Here is a 21,554-nt window from a genome sequence, read left to right on the forward strand (position 1 = left end):
CGATTGACTTCCGCGGTGAAGGAATAACATCGTGTAATAAAAATGAAACCCGCAAAATTATAATTTGCGTAATTACTGGTGGTAGGACCTCTTGTGAGTCCGCGCGGGTGGGTACCACCGCCCTGCCTATTTCTGCCGTGAAGCAGTAATGCGTTTCGGTTTGAAGGGTGGGACAGCCCTTGTAACTATACTGAGTGAGACCTTAGAACTTATATCTCAAGGTGGGTGGCGCATTTACATTGTGGATATCTATGGGCTCCAGTAACCACTTAACACCAGGTGGGCTGTGAGCTCATCCACCAATCTAAGCAATAAAAAAAAAAATTTTTGTAGGCTTAGACGACGAAAGGAAAATTTTCCACCGAGCCGGTGATATTGCTCGGTAGACCGACGGTCCTAACGTTGTTGTTCGGAGCTTGTATATATGCAAGCTTATCTTGAAAATGTCGTAAGCGAGATTCAGATCTTCAGATTCTTGCGTTCTCTGATGGGCTACCGCCACACTATCAACGATTACAATGGCTGTTGATCTGTTATCTACGATTTTTATTATTATTTTTTATTGATAGCACTAAAGTTCGACAATAGGTACTAATCCAAATATAAAAACATCTGTTGACAGACAGAAGAGGTGAAGGGAGAGGGAGAGGTGAGAAGAGAAATGGTACAAAAATATTAATATTTTGTTATTTATTAATAACATAATTTAATATTTTTTTAATGAAATTAATGCTTGTCAGTAACTTTTTTTTATTGCTTAGATGGGTGGACAATCTAACAGCCCACCTGGTGTTAAGTGGTTACTGGAGCCCATCGACATCTACAACGTAAATGCGCCACCCACCTTGAGGTATAAGTTCTAAGGTCTCAAGTATAGTTACAACGGCTACCCCGCCCTTCAAACCGAAACGCATTACTGCTTCACGGCAGAAATAGGCAGGGTGACGGTATCAACCCGTGCGGACTCACAAGAGGTCCTACCACCAGTAAAGTCGTAGACAGCGCCAATCTTTCTATTATAAAGTGTTTAAAAATTTAGTTTAATCTCTGAAAACGCACTGTGGATGAACGCAGTGGCTCCAGGTAGTATGGATGAACTCTACTCCCGTGTCGAGTGGTGCGATGGTAAAAACGAGATAATGGAATCATCTCAAACAATTCCTCAAAGTAGTTCCCATGGAACATACGGTACAAAATACAGAGAGAAGCGAAGTTCCACAGCAGACTCAGAGGTTCCAAATGATCGTGAGAATGGGACTATCGACAATCCGAACGGCCCTCTTCTGGGAAGTCGCTGGTGCTTGGGCGCCCCGGCCCAGAGATGGGAGCAATACTTCACACGGGGCCGGAATTGTGCTATATAAAACAAAAGTCTTTGTCTAGGCGTGAAGTACCGCTTCGCCCTGTTGAGGACTCCCAGCATTTTGGACGGCTAATCATTAACAGGAACTTAATTATTAATTGGCTAATGAATTAATAAAGTTAAAAAGTTTTTTTTTTTGTTGAAATAGGTGGACTAGCTCACGACCCACCGGGTGCTACGTGTATCCAATTTGAAAAATTTCATTTCTCTGTCATAAAACGGGCATGTCTGACACTAGTCTAGATTTTATATAATATTTAACTCCACAGGACAATTCTGTTCAAAATAATGGGGCCGCTCCCACTGAAGAACAATGGACGATAAGCTTAAAGCATTATTTAAGTTATAAAATAAGATTTAATCGAAAACCTAGACTTTATCTAAACTGAATTACAATTGCGTCGGTCTATCTAAGTTTACTGATGACTAAGATATATCCATGCTTTGAATCCTGATAAAATTTGAATCACTAAACAATTTTTGATTGGATTGTCCTTTAATATTTCTGGGGTAGGCAGCGTCTTGGCTGTACTCCTGGTACTGCTGAGGTCCATGAGCGACGGTAACCACTTACTACCAGGTATGCCAAGCCGCATTCTCGTTAGTCTACAAGGATCATAAAAAAACGCTAAAACAATAATAAAAAATACCTTCTAATAGATAAGTTACTTCTCCAAAAAACATCCGATTGCTAAGAATGACCCAATGTCAGATTTCCAATGGACTATACTTACAGTTTGAAACATTTAAGCTTTGACGACAGACGAAGGTTAAAAGCAATCATTATTTTCCATAAAAGTAATAAGCAAAGAATATAGATAGTACACACTCATATTACAAACATTGAATATAACTTTAAGTATCATTAAGTGTCACGAGTCGATATTAATGTGTCAGTATTATTTGTGTATGTGCGTCACATTCAATACTTTTGGTAACGAAAATAAGAGAGGCTTTGTACTTATGGTCATAAGTCATACATATCATACATAAGTCATAAGTGAACGTCCGTCTGGTGTAGTGGTAAGTGACATGGTCACTTCACTAGGGGGTCGTGGGTTCGAATCCCGCCAAGGGAAGATATTTGTATGATAATTAAAAATGTATTTTCCAGGATTATGGATGTATATTAAATATATTATTATGTATGTGTATAATAAAAATCTTACATTTATGTCCGTTATCTGGTACCTGTAACACAAGTTCTTTACGAACTTATCACGGGACCAGTTAACGTGGCGTGATTGTTAGTAAAATATTTATTATATTTATTATTATTATTATTTAAAAAAAAAAAATGTAAACTCCAAGATAATATCTTAAGTTTTGCATGATGCTATAACAATTTTTTTTATTGCTTAGATGGGTAGACGAGCTCACAGCCCACCTGGTGATAAGTGGTTACTGGAGCCCATAGACATCTACATCGTAAATGCGCCACCTACCTTGAGGTATAAGTTCTAAGGTCTCAGTATAGTTACAACGGCTACCCCACCCTTCAAACCGAAACACATTATCTATTTGACGTACTCTTGATTACTTTGTGTCATTTTTTTTTTGGAACGAAGTTCCTTATCTCGCGTTGTGAAAGGGGGCTAGACGGAAAAAATCTTACGAGAAGTTGTCACGACACTTTTTGCTATAAATTCTTACGAAAAGTTGTCACGACACTTTTTGCTATAGTAAGCTATTGTAGGCTGTGCGGCGTCGCATGTTTCTCTGTCTGTCTGTCTGTCTCTCTCTCTGTCTCTCTCTCTCTTTCTTCATACCTCGAATAGAACTTTAAATTAATATTTTTATAGTTGGGAACTTCGTTCCTATCCGGTGTCCCACGACACCACACATCTTTTTATGTACTCTTGATTACTGTATGTCATTTTGTTTTAATTATTCAATCTACAGAAACTGCTTGTAAAATTGTATGTATAGATAGATCTAATCAAAATTCAAGATCTGACTTTGAAAGTGAGGTAATAAATTTTGCGTAGGGCGGTGCCGCTGTGCCCGAACTTACTGGTATACATTTTAGACACGATTTTGCAGACTTTGTAAGATTTTGGTAAGATTTTATTCCTATTGAATTCATCGTCACCTAAAAGAGAAGAAAGATGTTAGTGTTCGCGTATCGTGTTCTTCGACTCTACCGATGTTCAAATCCCGCAATTAAGAACGTATGAGCGGTTGTAATTAGTTTTTTGTATATGTGTATTGCTAAATAATAAACCTCCGGAAACTACTTAACACCAGGTGGACTGTGAGCTCATACACCAGCCTAAGCAATAAAAAAAGAAAAAACGAGTAATAGTAGTTTTTTTTTTTATATTGCTTAGACGTGTGGACGAGCTCACAGCCCACCTGGTGTTAAGTGGTTACTGGAGCCTATAGACATCTACTACGTAAATGCGCCGGCAGAAATAAGCGGGGCGGTGGTACCTACCCGTGCGGACTCACAAGAGGTCCTACCACCAGTAGATTTAAAGAAATACGGACTTATCGCCAACTGCTAATGATTTCACGACTGACTTTTCCAAATGTTGCACGATATGGCACAGAAATTTTTCACATTTTTTTTACGTTAATTGCAAAAGCAAGAGTTTCTTTGATTCTTTGCAAATAAGATTATATTGTATTAAATAAATAAAACCACAAGAGAAATTACGAAACATCTTTCGTTTATTTTTGCAAAAAGCATATTTTACAATACACGCACATTTTTTATCCAAATGTTAAAATCTCTTCACTCACGGTTCACGCGAATTTGGAGTCGAACGAAATGCAAATTTGAACTTTTTCAATAGAGTTCATTATTTTTTGGGTTTGAATTATATGATATTGAAATTGTTCGTTAGCAGTAAATAGTTATCCTTCATCCTTTTACGACCAATACAAAAATGATTCTAATTTTAATAGCGTTCCAATAGCGGTCCAATTTCTTCATTCCTATATCAATAAGCAGGCGTGTTTCCCACTGAGCATTAAATTATTTCCGGAGCTCACAGACTTATCAACATGAATACCACACCCACTAACTTGAAGTCGGAATCTCATTTTTAATGCTTAGATGGGTGGACGAGCTCACTGTCCACCTTATGTCAAGTGGTTACCGGGGCCCATAGACATCTACAGCGTAAGTTCAAAGGTGTCAGTTTTGTTTCGTACAACAGCCGCCACACTCTTCGAATCGGAAAGAATTCCTTCTTCGTGGTAAATAAAAGCAGGATGGCGGTAAGTACCTATCCGCTTGGGATCACAATAAGTCATAATCAGAAATCGTAGACTCAATTCTTTCACCACACTGTCAAGTGCTTTGAAATCATTGGTTTGCTAATTGGAGGTTCTGCTAATATTTGTTTATTTGATATAACTTGATTGATTGAAATCTATTCTAGGCCCTGCTGTGGCGATTGCAAAAATTAAAGATATACTACCGCATTGAAAATTCTGAACGCTAATACTTCGTAAATTAAATCTAAATAATATCGATAGCATTTATCTTTTGATTGTCTTCATACTGGTAGAAGAAAGACAGCAAAGCCCTGTGATGACAATAAAATTTTCATTCAACTCCAAATCCACGAATCCAATTTAAAATGATTAATTAAATAATCAATAAAATTTTACTATTTCGGTCACCCAAAAACGACAGATAAAACAAATATTTACAAGTCTTAATAATAATGATAACTCTGATAATTATAACAATGAAATTAAATTAATGCATCAAGATAATAACACTGAGATTTACACAACAACAGAAAAGTAGGTATTAGAAACGAACACTAATTTTGTTCGCTTCCTTTATCATTCAGTTTTTGATGACGATGTTTCAATTCATTAAGTAATTTTTTTTCTGCATCTTTCTTTCTTCTTCTTAGTCGAATACTTCATTGCTGAAGGTCGTGTCCTTGAAAGCCCTTCGTGGCTCTTTGTACCCTCAACTTTTCTGCATATATATTATTATTTTTTTAAGTTTATAAATTCACGTGCGTAATCCAGTGAAATCATCGTTGCATCTATTACTTGAAAAACAAATTATATTATAATTCAACAAAAAAACGTATAATTTAAAACAGTTAAACTATCACAGTTCAAATAGGATACAACAGAAATAAATAATCGTTAATTTAAAGTAAATAATATTTTAAATCTCTTAATCTTAAAATAATTTAGTTTTAATTCGAAAACACTGTTAATACACAGATCAGCAAAAGAACGTTCATAAAAGCTAAAACTATATCAATCTACGTAAATTACATTTAGTTTCACTAAAATTATATATTGCTGCGTTTAATTACCAAATTTAATTACCATCCATCACTAGTCAATGTAAGCTACAGAAATGAATCTACTGATTTGATTACATTTAATTACAGACGATTTAATTACGTTTTACGTATTAAGTATCCACAGAAGACAATATATTTTAACACAGAACGTGGAAAGATAGCACATTTAATTTAGATAGGAAGTAAGGAATCACATTTTGGGATTATTATTTACATTATATTTAAATCCACTACAAGATGAGCTACTGTGCTACATATTTGAAAAATCGTAGATAGCAAAAGGAAAGGTGACAATTAACAAAATAATGGACGGATTGTAAAAAAAAACATACACAGAATGGGTACGGATAAAATAAATTAGGCTTGATTGAAAAAGAAGGCTTAAGAGATTGTTAGTTGAAATTTGCGTAAAAGTTGTTGCATTTTACAATGTAGTTGTTGGCTTGATTCTTTTCAGCTTTATTAGACACGTAGAAGTGTCATTTCTCGAATCTTCTATTCGATTTTAAATGAGTATTGTTGTCAGTAATATTCTTTGTGTATGGCTTAATATTAATAATAGATATGATGTGTCCATCAGTGAACTATCGGATTACTTTTACCTTCGATTTATTTACTACTCGATAAAGCGGATTTCCATTTAAATTTTCAATTAGTTTATTCAACAACTTTGTACTAAGCTTAAGCCTTTTGAAATAGATATATGTAAAAGGAATTGGTGAATACTGCTCAATTTCGTTTCCAATGTGAGTAAGTTGTAGCTGTCTTGGTGGCAGGTGGTTTAATTCCGATAGCGTTATCAATCTAAATTTACACAGCGTTGTTAATTGTATTTGTAGTAGATTTTACTTAATCTATCGCTGTACTGGCGACTAATTCTTACGTACTCTCTGTTTTTACCCAATTAATATCTGCTATGAAACTGTATTCAGAATCAGGGGCGAATTGCTTTTTGAAAACGTTCGTATTGAATATTCCACTTGAATTTTTATTAGTTCATATAGCAACTCCTGAGTCATGAAATCCGCGGTGTTGCTGATATTACGCCCGTCAGCATCCAAATTTGATATTGCACAAACAACCCCCCAGATATAGGACGCGCCACTTTCGCGAAACAATGACCGGGTCGGTGTTTTTATTAGTTTCGTTATATTGAACTGAGCGTGGCGTATGTTCCTTTTAATGTTCAAAAATTGTAGGTACAGTTGCGTAAGCTGTACCAAAACCTTTTTTTATGACATTAATTTCTTCATGTAAATCCCGATCTAAGGCTATAGTTACAATATTACACAAAATAGATTTCGATTCCCAAAAATCAGCTTAATGGTTTTTCAAAAGGTGAGATTTTAAGTTAGAATTTCGATAAAACATCATTAGAAAATTAGTTGTAATATCTACAGAAGTCACAACCATATATTATTACTTTTTTTCTCACATTTACAGCCTGACGTACTCCGGAATTGGGCACTACGCGACGCCGGACACACCTATAGATAAATACACTTCTATATAATATACTCATATAGTATAACTGCTCAACTAGCTAAATAGACACTTTCAAAATTGGCTATTCTACACATATACGTACACTAAATCTTACACACAAATTGAGCCTAATTGCTTATTCAAAAGGAAGACACATTGACTATACAATAGCGATATTGCTAAATCACCAAATCGAATGTTAGTTTTCAATTCAGTGATTTAGAGTTTAATCAGAAGATCGCGGAAATGCAAGCTAACAGGATACATTTTAAGTTTATAAAAAAATTGCAAATAAAAATAAAAGAGTTAGACACAAAAAGGAAATTAATTTTTAATGGATTTTATTTTCCTTTCGAAATATTTGGGATTGCACGGAGCTTTGTTAGCACTTCGAACTTCTGTCTTTTGATGCGTGTTATTATTTAAAATAAACCGAATTAATTTTAATAACATAAATATATCAAACTTGTTGGTTAACGAAATGTTATTAAGCACTTGCCTCTAAGAAGAAGTCAAGTTTATTGATAGAAGCAATAAAAAATAGCCTATCTCAAATTTTAAGGGTCATTAAACTTTATTAGCTGAATTCCATTGGAATTGCATTCATCAATATCGTTCTAAAATCAGAAGTAAATTTGTTACACTGAAATGAAAATCAATTTTAATTAATACAATAACAACAACGAAATATGACCCTTAAATGCAAAAGATATTAAATTTCAAATCCATCACACCTTTATAGGCAACGGTGCGAAATGTTGCAATTGATTTTTAAGATTTTCTATATGTTATTAACCAATGAGCTCTAAGCAACCTTCATAGATTTAAGGGTTAGGAAATTGTTTATTATTATTTTTTTTAATTTATTATATCTCGACACAACACCAAAACACCAAATCTAAAGGATTTCATTACAATAAGTTAATCATACAACTTTGATAATACTTAATATCAATTTTCATTTTCTATTGAAGCGTTATTTGTCCCCATTTTAATAATAGTATCTTCCTATTCAAATATTAAAACGAATTACATTAAATTTAATTACGAATTACTTAAAATAAATACTTACTTTTTATTTACCATTTAATTATTTACAAAATATTGCTTCGTTTCTCGTGTTATTACAATCTTATATTATACCGGTATGGAGAATGAAATGATAATGTAGTAGGTAATTAAATGTAATAATGTAATAACATATTTGCTACCAACAAACTGCCAACTATTAGCAATCAGCAACACATGTAATAAATGAGGTGGATAAGAAGAACCGAAGACCGGGTTCAGCGAGGTGGTGGATTGGGAGAGGCTTATTTCCAGCAGTGGGCTGATGATGATAATGATGATGATTATTATTATTATTTAAGGGGTTCTTACAATACTTGTTTAATGTATATAACATTGTATTGTAGATAGCCGCGAGAGTTTAAAACAATTCATATTATCAACTCAAAAGAACAAGTCAAACAGTTTTCTCTCAAATTCATAAAACTAACTTTATATTATTATATCGCAACGTGCTAAGCTAAGCAAGGTATTACATGGACCGAATGTCATTGTCACTCGTGAGAACATTCAGCCTGTCAGCTGCCAAACTTACAAAACGTCAACGTCTTTTTCAGTTCCTACCTATGCTGATAGCCTTGAGAGGCTATTTCAGCTTCACCCTAACGTGTGTAGGTGAGCTCACGGGGCTCAAACCGGAGAGTTGCTAACACTGACCCTAGCAAGAGCAGTGCTTCGCAGAATCTACCACCGGATCGGAAACGCGACCCACTGAGAAGATCCGGCGAGAAACTCGGTCAACGTCAATGAGGTTGCTTGTCTATGGTCGTCTTTGTCACGTGGGGGGCAACGTTGATAAAGTCAGTTGAATTAGTATGAGGAGGGGGAGCTATCTCAGGAAATACATCCGTTCTCATCCTATTCATCTGTGGTTAGTTGTAATTTGTAAAATCATAAAATCATTAAAGACGACTTTGATTAGCTATCTGTGGTGTTATTTTGCATCTGAACAAAATTCGTGAAGATGATGATATCTGATGTCGTAACCCTGTGGGTTCACCTTTATATAATAAATAATATAACTAATTCTTCGGTGCGTATGCGACTGAACTTGTCATAAGCGGCTGGACCGACTTTGATAGTTTTTTGTGTTGGTTCCGGTGGATTCGGAAATGCTAATTCGATCTGTTACAAAATGTTTTTTTTAAAATAATTTTTCATAAATATAGTTCTAAATTTTCATATTTAAGAAGTGTGTAAGACTGTGTCTGTCGGGTCCGCTAGCAATGATATGAAAAATGATGCAATTTAATTTAAAACTAATCAATGTCATTTGATTGTTAAATAAAAATGATTATTGTTAAAAAACTCTATGACTCTAAATTTATAAACTCATAGGCACATTCATATTGGTTTTTACATCGATCCTAATAGTTATGTATTAATTATGAACGAAATAATATTTTAGAAATGACTTGACTAAATATGTCTATTTTATTATTTTTTAAAGTTAAAATTACACACATTTTATTTATTTATGAATACGATTAGGCTTAATTTAAATAATATTAATTTTAAGCTTTTTGACTAATATTCGTTACATTAATTTACGATTTATAATATCAATTATTTTTTACTAATTGTTTATTTTTATTTCACGACACATATTATTAAGACGTTTAAGATTTATTAAAATGTCTATTTTCATGGCCACTGATTTTTTAAGTGATTTAGGCCTTAGTAGTAGCGTTACGTCGAATGTAATATTTTTCGAGATTATCATATTTACAATAGTCTTACGACTCAATAGAAAACTGATTTTACAATTTACATGGAATGATAGAGCAATTTATCATTATACAGGTGTAGACGATATTACATTATAATTTTTGGTAAAACCAGGAACATGCGGTTCACTATTTTTACATCGATACACGCAAAACTACGTAAAATTACATTACAATTCTCAAACCAACTCAAACTATTTACAGGTAGTACACAAAAATAAAGGACACTTGCTGAGAAATAAATATATTTACGTTCTAATCGAAAACAAGGAAAAGTAACCGTTGTGCTTTTAATTACAAAAAAAAACTACATCTTAAAAATATTTACAGTAGAATACAAAGTTCGAATATCCGTTTAATTTTATACAATTCAGTCACACTATTTGGAGTGAGTACTACACGAGTAAGTCTTCGTTGAGTCTAAAGCCTCTCAAAGTACTGTCACTGAACTGTTGGTCTTTACTCAAAGCGACGCCAAATCTGATGCCCTCCTAGAAGCAACGGGAACGCGTAATTGCGCAGACCCCCTTCTGTCGAGCCTCTCCAGCGCGTCAAGATCTGAGGAATTGCGTCTACAGAAACTACAAAAAGCGCACGCTAATGTGTTCTTGAAGGCATTACGGAAATCCCTATTGAAATACGCGTAGATGATAGGATTAAGGGCGGAATTGAAATAGCCAGTCCAGAACATTATTACCGTGACCACGTCGGGGCATTTGCACGTGTCACACAAAGAAGTCGAGACGTAAAACAGAAAAAATGGCAACCAGCACAAAATAAATGCTCCCATGATAATTCCCAAAGTTCGAGCCGCTTTATGTTCCCTTTTCATTTTGAGGATATTCCTGTCTTTGGTCGGTGTTGTCGCGTTTATATGAAGAGCTCCATTTTTGTCGCTCACATCTCTTGAGTGTCGATGCATTAGCATAGCGTTACCAGCCCGAGCGTGCAAAGCCTTCTCTTGTCTATTCGCTTCCTTGAAAATCGCCAGGTAAGTGAATATCATGATCGTACAGGGTATCCAGAATGATATAGAACTTGAGATCACTGCGTATGGCTTGTTCACTTTGAATTCGCACTGGTCACTCGACGCTGTTTGCAGGTAATCGTTCGTCGTATACCATCCCATGAAAATCGGGACGTAAGATATCGTGATCGGACTTAACCACGTCGCTGCCAGCATTATGAATGCCACCTGTAACAAAACAGGAATCTTTGCTAATAAAACAGGCAACAAGTCATCTAAAGTTAAGGAACTGTTACATTGCAAGTGGAATTAAAAAGGCCGTATCACGATTTAATGGGCCATCGAATGAGAAAACTTCACGAGCGTGAGACAATAAAGCCCGCAAGTGCAGATAATTTGTTTTAAGACTTAACATGAGATCGTTTCGAAGTTTGGTCTTTAAGCCTTGTTGATGACAGTGAAACGGGAAATAAATACTTTGAAAAGTCAAGAACAAGGATACTGCTAGTTTAATACAGCTCAGTCTAGTTACTACACTTCTAAAATACGCTTCTGATTCGTTTCTATTGGAGACGAATTCACTTGTATGGATCTATGGTGCTGCTACAAAGCAATCATGTATTCCGAAAGAAAGCCTTTCTTTATTTTCGTCATTATTTTAATGCCGTCGAGATTTCGATGTATTGACGTGTATTAGGATACAGCAATATTGACTATGGTGGGCTGTGGAACCTTTAGGTATAAGTTTCCGTTGGTCGTCCAAATATAACGAGGCTCGTTACTGCTAACTTGGCCAAAAACACTCCACAGCTCCTTACTTTAATGCTTACAAGTTAAAATATATTTGCCATCCAGATCAACAATAGGGACAATCGAAAATGATCATTCGAAGTTGCTGTCATTGTACAAACATCCAATTATTTTGTGATACTAACCTTTTTTGTCATTTTCGTTGGATATTTCAAAGGTTTTACTATGGCATAGTATCTGTCAACCGATATACAGCACAAGTGCAGTATAGAAGTGGACGTAAAGTAGACGTCTGATGAGTTCCAAAGATCGCATATGATCGGCCCGAAGACCCATCCCTGGTAAAATTGGACGCTGAAGTTGAACGGCATCACAACCATCGCGACGAGGATGTCCGCGAAAGCCAACGATACGACGAAGTAGTTGGTTATGACGCGGAGCTTCCTATAGGCGTAAAAGAAAGTGTCAGTGCATCGTCGTGGTACATTTTTAATTTATTGCTTAGATGGGTGGACGAGCTCACAGCCCACCTGGTGTTAAGTGGTTACTGGAGTCCATAGACATCTACGACGTAAATGCGCCACCCACCTTGAGATATAAGTTCTAAGATCTCAGTATAGTTACAACGGCTGCCCCACCCTTCAAACCGAAACGCATTACTGCTTCACGGCAGAAATAGGCAGGGTGGTGATACCTACCCGCGCGGATTTACAAGAGGTCGTACCACCAGTAATTACGCAAATTATATAATAATTTTCATTTTTATTACACGATGTTATTCTCTCACCGTGGAAGTCAATCGTGAACATTTGTTGAGTACGTAATTCATTAAAAAAATTGGTACCCGCCTGGGATTCGAACACCGGTGCGTCGCTCAACACGAATGCACCGGGCGTCTTATCCCTTAGGCCACGACGACTATTTAGGAAATTATTGAGAATCTTACATTTAAACTCTCAATCTGCAACCCATTTACTACCTGGAATAAAATTTTGAAAGCCCACACACCCGTATGCCAATATTTTGCTCACTTCTGCGACCAAGCAGTCGAGTATTCCAGTTTAAAAAGTCGTGTAACCACTACAGAACCCAAGCGAGAACTGGACCGCAAGTTGCAAGATTTGTGACATCATTAGTGATATCTATGGAGCTTTTGTAACTACACAAATTCAAGTAGGTACAACACTAAAAGTTCTTAATAAGTTCGTTGGGTAACAGCTGTAACGTTAAGTGAAATGTCTCGTACATTATTGATCACTAGTCATAATAAAACTAATTTATTTAAAAAAAATCTGAAATGTACTAAGAAGTCTTGCTAAGTAATAGCTGGCATATTTTGACCTTTCGAAATCTGCAAAGTTATTTATGAGGCAAAATGTTTCCATTTAAAAGTATTATGCGTGGGAAGGTTATAAAGAAGTTTATAATACTTATAATTCAAGATAGGTCAGGCGTAGCTGTTGTAAATGGTCTAGTGACTATTTTAACAAATAAGTTATAAAAAGTTGTTTTAGGACATTCAGTTTTCTTCTTGTTATGAACATTCTTTATAAATGAAGTACAGACGATTTTCACAAAATTGAATTCGTTGTGTACAATAAAGAAGGTACTAGTAGTACCGACTCACAAATCTGTGTATATATAAAAATGAATTGCTGTTCGTTAGTCTCGCTAAAACTCGAGAACGGCTGGACTGATTTGGCTAATTTTCGTCTTGGAGGTCCAGAGAAGGTTTAAAAGGTTAGATAAATATGAAAGTGTTCGGAATTAAATAAAAATATCAATTTTGTTTTTCCTTTGATGTGTCCCCCGTCGGACGAATTCCTTTTGTTTTGAATTTATTTTATACAAAAGTCTTTTATTTATTGACTGAGGCACTACGAAGTCTGTGCCGGGTCAGCTAGTACAAAATAATAATTCAGACATGATGTTAAGTTTACTTTTAACTTTTTTGGTGATTGATGTTTACAATAATGTTCGTAGACCAGAAAATTTACCTGTGCCTCATGACACTGACGATGACCAGCATGTTCCCGAGCACAGCCGTGATAACGATGAGCAGGAGCACCGACATCCGGAGTTTGAAGAACACGCCCTGCGTGACGTCATACTCTTCTTCGGCCGTCCCGTTGATTGTCGCGCTTACAGTCGCGTTGACTGCATGATGGGTTACGTTTTCTCGATCCATAGGTGGCTACGGAAAATATCTAATGGAATTAATTTGAAACTGAACCCGATGAAAAATACTTTGTCTACAGTTTCTCAATAGCTTATTTATTTATTTAAATAAGTACTGCCACATCACAAACATCTAACATTGAAAATAAATTTAAACTATTTAATTTATGGCCTGATGCATGTGACAACAATGGCGTACATAGCATTGGCAATTCATCGGCTCGAAAATGGAATACAATAATAATAATAATAATATTAAAAAAAACAGTACTATTTGTTGAAATATTAATGCAGACGATGCAGTTTTGTCCCAATCATATGGATAGCGTTTGAGGTATTAAAAAAATTCCCACAATACGAACTCACCTTTATCTCGTCCGTATTATGCAGCCAGTAACGAGAGCACCAGCATCCTCACACCCAAGAACCCAATTCGATTCCGTTTCATTAGTCATCGTTCCCACTACAGTTATTCAAACAACAGTTTTAAGCCATTTGAACATTAAGATGTTCAAATTCATTTTCTTTCTGACGGTTTCTCTTTTCAAATTCTCTGCATGTCCTCTAGCGTACATCTTCTTTATTTATTCGTTTGGATTTCATCAATCCTCTTCGTCAGATCTCATGATAGCTGTAACAAAGAAAGCTTTTGTTCAAATATTATTTTGTGATTATTATATTCCATAGTTTGTCGAAATAGTAACAATTATTATCAAGCGGGCTGTAGATGCCAGAGAGAAAAATTGAAAGGCTTTTATGCCTTTGATATACAGTAAAAGCTCTTTTTTCGCGGGGCTATGTTCCGTGAATATGCCGCGAATACAGAGACCGTGAATATGGAAAAGCGCGCTTACAAAGGATATTTGGTTGGATACCTTATCGTTGGATAGCGGCCGGGGGCCGAGCCTCCTACGAGATCCGCGCGCATAGGAGACGCACGTGGTATGTGGGACTGGTCCACGAAACCGCGGGCCCAAAGATGTTTTCAGGACCCTACCCACTAAACGACTCCCCTGCACTCTTCGCCCTTGTGTTCGATCCCCTCCGAGATCAGAACCCGGATGAGATAAGGGGCTTACCCCGGTCAACACTACAACTAGACGGCGCACCTCACCCCAAGGACGCCCGGGCGACGGAGCCTTCGAGACGAATCGAAGGCTCTGAAACGTCGGCCGTCCAGACGGTGCCGCTAATGTCTCAGAATACCCCACTGGACCAGAACCAGCCTGCCGGGTCGGGACGCGATACACCGCCAACCGGTTGCTCCTTTATCTCGAATATTGCTCCTTGGTAGCGCGCTTGATTTATGGTAGCGCGCCGCGCGGCCTCAATCCCCTCAGGTCGCCCCTTGACCTTCACCGCTGGGAAACTGCCTCCTGCAGGGCGTACGCTGACACTGTCTGCTACGGCCCCCGACTCGACGGTGACGGATCGGTGCGGAAAGTGAAGAGCCCTCCCTCACTCGTTCCGCCGTCTCCTTTTGCAAGACGGTGGATTCGCAGAAGTCGAGCATTGCTTTCCACAACGCTTCGCTACCGAGCATCGTAGCCACGACGCGTGGCCTCTGCTATGACCACGACGAGGGTAACGCATTGCACGTCCAATCCAGAGCAACGCGCCGATGTATGTTCCACTGTGTCACCCTCGTTGTGGTCTGCACAATGGTGGCACTGCGCCGTCGGTTCCCTTCCAGTAATTTTGTGCAAGTACCGGCCGAAGTGGGTGGAATAGGTATCCCACCGACCTATATCTAGGTAGATATCGGAATCATTTTTTAATAACGTGCATGTACTAATGTAATGATTGGATCTGCGAATAAAGAAATCTTTAGCCGCGAACATAGGAATTGGGTCGCATTTTTTTAATCCGCGAATAATGAAAACGCGAATGAAGGAGCGTATACTATATTCAGTTTTTTCTAAAAGTAGCTGTATATAAATTGCTTCATTCAGCGAATAAAAAAGATAATATACACCATATTATCTTAAATAGAATAACTTCACGGCTTCACGGAAAGATGTATGACATGATAACCTCATCAGAGTCCGCAGGGGTAGGTACAACCACCCCGCCTATTTCTGCCGTGAAGCAATGCGTTTCAGTTTGAAGGTTGGGGCGGCCGTTGTAACTATACTGAGACCATAAAACTTTTATCTCAAGGTGAGTGGCGCGTTTACGTCGTACATGTCTATGGGCTCTAGTGACCACTTAACACCAGATGGGCTGTGAGCTCGTTTACCCATCTATGCAATAAATAATAATAAAATTAACAAAATACGCTTTTATAGAAAATCCAATTAAAAAATAGAAAGTAAATTTTAATAAATTTGAATTAAAAATAGCGTAAGAAAAAAAATATTATATTTATTTTTAATTTTTTAGTTGTATTTCAATTTTTTCAATATTTTTTGAATATTGAATTGTCATCGGTCCTTAATAAGTATATCAAATTTCGAGTTAATCCGACGTTTTGAAGGGGATCAAAATCATGTTCAAAGATTCCTTTAAATACGAACATACATACGCCTGAAGCTAAGAAAAGCGTATTAAAAAGTAAAAAGTTATTGTTGACATTAAAATTTCAGGCTTACATAATAGTAATCTCAAAACACGTTAGTAATTAGTCATTAATAAAACAGAAACATATTTCCTCCCTTTATCTCCACATTTTTCTTGTTTCTGAATCACTTTTTACTAAGCACTTAATTTTAGAGCATAAAAATAGGATGCTTAATTATTTTACAAATTAAGAATACAATAAAAACTTCGGCCTTTTAAAGAAAGAACTCTTAAAACTTAATTTCAGTTTTGTGTAAAAATGTTAACGAAAAATCACCTTTTAGAAGCAACGATTAATGTTAATGCTTAGAAAAAAGAATGAAAACCTAAAATTATTTTTTACGGTCAGTGCTTTAGATTAAATTTAATAGTTTTTGGTATAGTTTTGAAGTTACATGATATATTATCGCAATTCATAAGAAAGTCCTCCCGATCCACTAACGGTGCTTCTAGGTACTTCAAGCACCGGTCACCGTTCTCGTCGAAGGGCTCGACGAGTAAATTAACTCCCAGACACAGCCCACTGAGTTTCTCGCCGGATCTTCTCAGTGGGTCGCGTTTCCGATCCGGCGGTAGATTCTGCGAAGCACGGCTCTTGCTAGGGTTCGTGTTAGCAACGTCATCAGGTTTGAGCCCCGTGAGCTCATCTACTAGCCACGGTTACGCTGAAATAGCCTCTCAAGGCTATGATCAGCTTAGGTAGGAAAAAAAAAACATAAGAAAGTTTTATAATTAATTTAAATTTACATTGTGAGTGATTTTGACGACAAAATCTTTTTGTAACCGTCACATATACGATTTCAATATCTTAACTTATCGATTTACGGTATTTTTGAGGTTGTCGCAGTCAAAATCATAAGGTAGCCTGTATATCAAGCGACTGCCAATTTTCAAGACTCGCAAGACTCAGACTTTCAAGTCTTTCAAGCAGACTTTCAAGACTCTACCGAGATAAAAGGCATCGCGTAATAAAAATAAATAATACGTGAAGCAAAAACTTTGTATCCCTTTTTACGAAAATTGTGCGGACGGAGGATTATAAAATTTTCCACACTTATAGAGAATATAGAGAAGAAGTGCATAATGATAATATTTTTTTTTTAATTATGCATAAAAGATACATTAAATCCATAAAGAAAACATTACACACACTACATGCCATGTATTTGACGCACACACGCATGCATACTATTTATTGTCAAACTTTTGTTCTTGACGTCTGTGGTCAAATTGAGAATAGATTAAAATTAAATATTGTTTGTCTTTATTAATATTTTTTATAGTGTAGCCTTGGCGAAATTTGTGTTTATAGAAGTATAAAATACAATCATAATAGTGTACAAACTTACAATTCCAATTTATTATAGTCGAATTTCGACTACACAGGGACCTCTAGTAAAAATAAATCCCGCAAAGACTATAATTTGGGTAATTACTGATGGGGACCTACGCCTGAAATCTACTCTTCCCACATCGAGCTCCACAACATGAGATTAGTATGCCACAGCTTCTCAATTTTTTTTATTGTTTAGATTGGTGGCCGAGCTCACAGCCCACATGTTGTTAAGTGGCTACTGGAGCCCATAGACATCGACTACGTAAATGCGCCACCCACCTTGAGATATAAGTTCTAATGTCTCAGTATAGTTACAACGGCTGCCCCACCCTTCAAGCCGAAGCGCATTACTGCTTCACGGCAGACATAGGCAGGGTGGTGTTACCTACCTGTGCGGGCTCACAAGAGGTCCCACCACCAGTAATTACGCAAATTATAATTTTGCGAGTTTGATTTTTATTACACGTTGTTATTCCTTCACCGAGGAAGTCAATCGTTAGCATTTGTTAAGTACCTACGTACTTCATTAGAAAAATTGGTGCCTGCCTGCGGGATTCGAACACCGCTGCATCGAATGCACCGGGCGTCTTATCCTTTAGGCCGCGACGACTTCAAATATTGAAAATGTTTGCTAACTTTGTCAGCTCCTTATTTAAATTTACATATTTAAAGATATATTTAAAAACACGTTAATGACTTTAGAAATTGTATCATTAAATGTTTTATTCAATTGCTCCAACGAAAATTTATTAAAACACATTAAATAAGCCTCTAAAAATTAATGGAGATAAACGTATCAAAATTATTACGTGAAAACCTTTCATTATCTAAAATGTTTTCGTTAAAATTAATGCTTTCATTGTTCTTCGGCCGCTTAATGATTGTTGAAAAATGCGGTTTTTTTTGTAACTAAAATTAATGTTCCAGAAATCTCTCGGCAGGATTCGTAATAATTGTTCGAGCTCAGAGGGAAAAGAATAATTATTCAATGACGTGAAACGTTTTCATAGTAAATGGTGTTTAAATTTTTGTTAAATTTGTAATTTACTTGTCTATTTAAGGACTTACTATGAGTATACTGGTGGTAGGACCTCTTGCGAGTCCGCGCGGGTAGGAACCACTACCCTGCCTATTTCTGCCGTGAAACACAGCCGTTGTAACTATACTTGAGACTTTAGAACGTATATCTCAAGGTGGGTGGCCCATTTACGTTGTAGATGTCTATGGGCTCCAGTAACCACTTAACATCAGGTGGGCTGTGGGCTCGTCCACCCATCTAAGCAATAAAAAAATACACCCCTTTGTCTATATCTAAGGTGAAGTAATTATAAGTTGCGGCTAAAAAATTTGAGAATCGATTCATTAATATCAGTTTTTGAGACTTTGACATTCTTTTTTCTCAGTGGAGTATAAGAACGTAAATAGTACACTAAAATACACACGACTGGTTCGCTGCAAATAATTTTGTATTTGATTCACAAAAATGCGTCTTATAACATCAAATCTCTTTATACCTAGTATCTCTTTGAATTTATAATTGCAATGAGGTTTCTATTTATTAGGGCCTGTAGGAAGGGCGCAGTTCTCTGAAAGATGACGGAATATGAATATATTAGACTTGTACATATTTCAGATGTTTCAACAGCCTAAGGGATGCTGCCTTAGTGTGTGAGGGTGGATCGGGAGGACTACTCTCTCAATGTACAGTAGTGGCATAGAAGAACAGTAATATCTGTAGACTCCTGAAACCGTACACCGTAGGTGTACACCTATATGTATCGCTAAACAATTGAGAACCTATTAACCGTAGATTGTATTTGGAAATTTCATGTCCGATATAATACGCGGCTATTAAGATCAAACCTAGCATCTAAGTTTGGTCACAAAAAAAATATAACAGTCCCCTTTCAACGTATATTTTGATTTATTATATATAAAAACTCGGCGACAAGCTGTGGTCCTCTATAAAACTGTATTGCTTATTTTCTGTGAAAAAAAAAACCTAATAAATAAAAATTTATGGCCTTTAATAAAGATGCTAACGGCCTCAATAGAATATTCATGTCTTTTATATAAAAAAAATGCTGAAATTTTTCCTTTTACTTACTATACTGATTTTGTTTTATTAAGAAAACAGAATAAATCATGTTTGCATCTGTGAGTTTGGAAGATTACCTTGATATCTCTATTTAGTCACCCAGTAAAGTTAATTGGAAAGGGTCTATCGAAATCTTGAATTGATCTATTGAAATTGGGCGGAAAACTTAACAAAGCTCACTTAAACGCAAATTCAATAAGTATGACGTCGAACGAACTAACGATAGATTATATACATATATTATGCCTATATGTGTATACTGTATGTATAATATATAATATTATTCTTATTTTTGTTATATCTCAAAAAAGAATGTACTAACCACTGGACTCTACACCTCTACTCTACAACTCTACCCTTGATGGACTGGTACAGGATAATTTATGCATTAACTCCACCAATGTACTTTTATGCATAAAATAAAATAATTAAACAAGATTATATAATATTAACAAATTAAAATTTATATCTTGCCATGATCGTTTTAGTAGATATAATAAGCATTAATTATATTCACTTTAATATTACCATTATACTGCCGACAGATTTACTGTGACTGTGAGTAGACGCTGCTAAAATAAAAGGTAGCAAATTGAAATCTCACGGGAAACGAACGGAAACTATAAAGAAATTGGTTACGATACGCTACCAAAAGAGAATTATGCTGAACTACTTATGCCGATTGGATGACCATAGAGTAAAATGAAGTTATTTTAAATATGTTCTCGGAAAAAAAATCCATGTGAGAGAGATCTATATGAGAGCAGAACATGAACTATCTTGCAAATTTATGATTATTAAAAATCAATCCAGAGTCACAGGCTCCTATGGCTTGGTTCCCGTTTACACAAATATCTTGAGGTGGGTGGGTTTGGGTGGCGTTATTCATTCTATGACAGTCTATAGGTTCTGGTACTCCCTTGTAAGCCTGATGAAACTTGAGCTCGTTTATAAGTAAAACAAAAAAAACAAAAATGGTTTCAGTTTTCGCTCGACGGAACCACGGAAAAAGCTATCTTCTTCTCCAAAAAAATAAAAATAATTCCCCCAATCGTCGCCCAATTTAGTTTTCAATTTATTGAGGCCGATTTCGATCTGTCATTATTTCCCTTTTGTTTTATACGAAAAGATTTGCAAGAAATCCGTTTTGAGCTATCGTGTTTTTTTTTTTTTTTTCAATTTCTAAATTGACTCGTCGAGCCGTAATAATTTTAAATGAGTCATCGCTTGGAGTAATTGACCAGAGAGCTGACGTTTCGAATTACTTTCAAATATTCATCGATCTGTGTGATTACTTCAATTGATTAGGGCTTTGACTTGATTTGACCGCCTTATTCCTCTAGTGCTTAATGTCGTTTACCGCACCTTATCATGGAATCTGGGTTAGTCAATTGATTCCTGATAGAAGTAGCCATCTCTGTGGCTTCCGTTATTCGAGGTGAATTGTATTCGTATTTGTTCCGAATGTATTTCCTGCATCTATAAGGAACAAACACTAGTTTAGTGATTGTGAGGCTTAATGGCGGTACAGCGTTTTGTAGGTATCATCCTGGTTCATCAATCATATATCAATATATATATAACCATCGATCTCTTGTATCAAATTGCTTGCATACAAGCTATGATGTCGAACTCTGCCTTTTACAAAAATGAAACGATGTAACCTATATCTAAAATATGTCACTAATTCATCTACTGTATTTTGTAATGGTTATTGATGACGTCAGTAAATTATAT

General features: G+C 36.1%; 1 protein-coding gene across 2 annotated transcripts in view; it reads right to left on the reverse strand.

Annotated features, from left to right (window-relative positions):
- Positions 1–4,014: 4,014 nt before the first annotated feature.
- LOC114248399 (octopamine receptor beta-2R) overlaps positions 4,015–21,554 on the reverse strand; it is a 168,644-nt gene continuing 151,104 nt past the window's right edge. For both annotated transcript variants that reach the window (XM_089738919.1, XM_089738918.1), the window contains 4 exons: positions 14,191–14,455; positions 13,644–13,840; positions 11,832–12,090; positions 4,015–11,124 (listed from right to left, as the gene is read on the reverse strand). In XM_089738919.1, the coding sequence (XP_089595045.1) occupies positions 10,393–11,124; positions 11,832–12,090; positions 13,644–13,834 (1,182 nt within the window). In that variant the 5' untranslated portion in view covers positions 13,835–13,840; positions 14,191–14,455 and the 3' untranslated portion in view covers positions 4,015–10,392. The remainder of the gene's footprint in view (positions 11,125–11,831; positions 12,091–13,643; positions 13,841–14,190; positions 14,456–21,554) is intronic.

This window comes from Bombyx mandarina, chromosome 26 (assembly GCF_030267445.1).
Source record: "Bombyx mandarina strain Sakado chromosome 26, ASM3026744v2".
Lineage (NCBI taxonomy): Eukaryota > Metazoa > Arthropoda > Insecta > Lepidoptera > Bombycidae > Bombyx > Bombyx mandarina.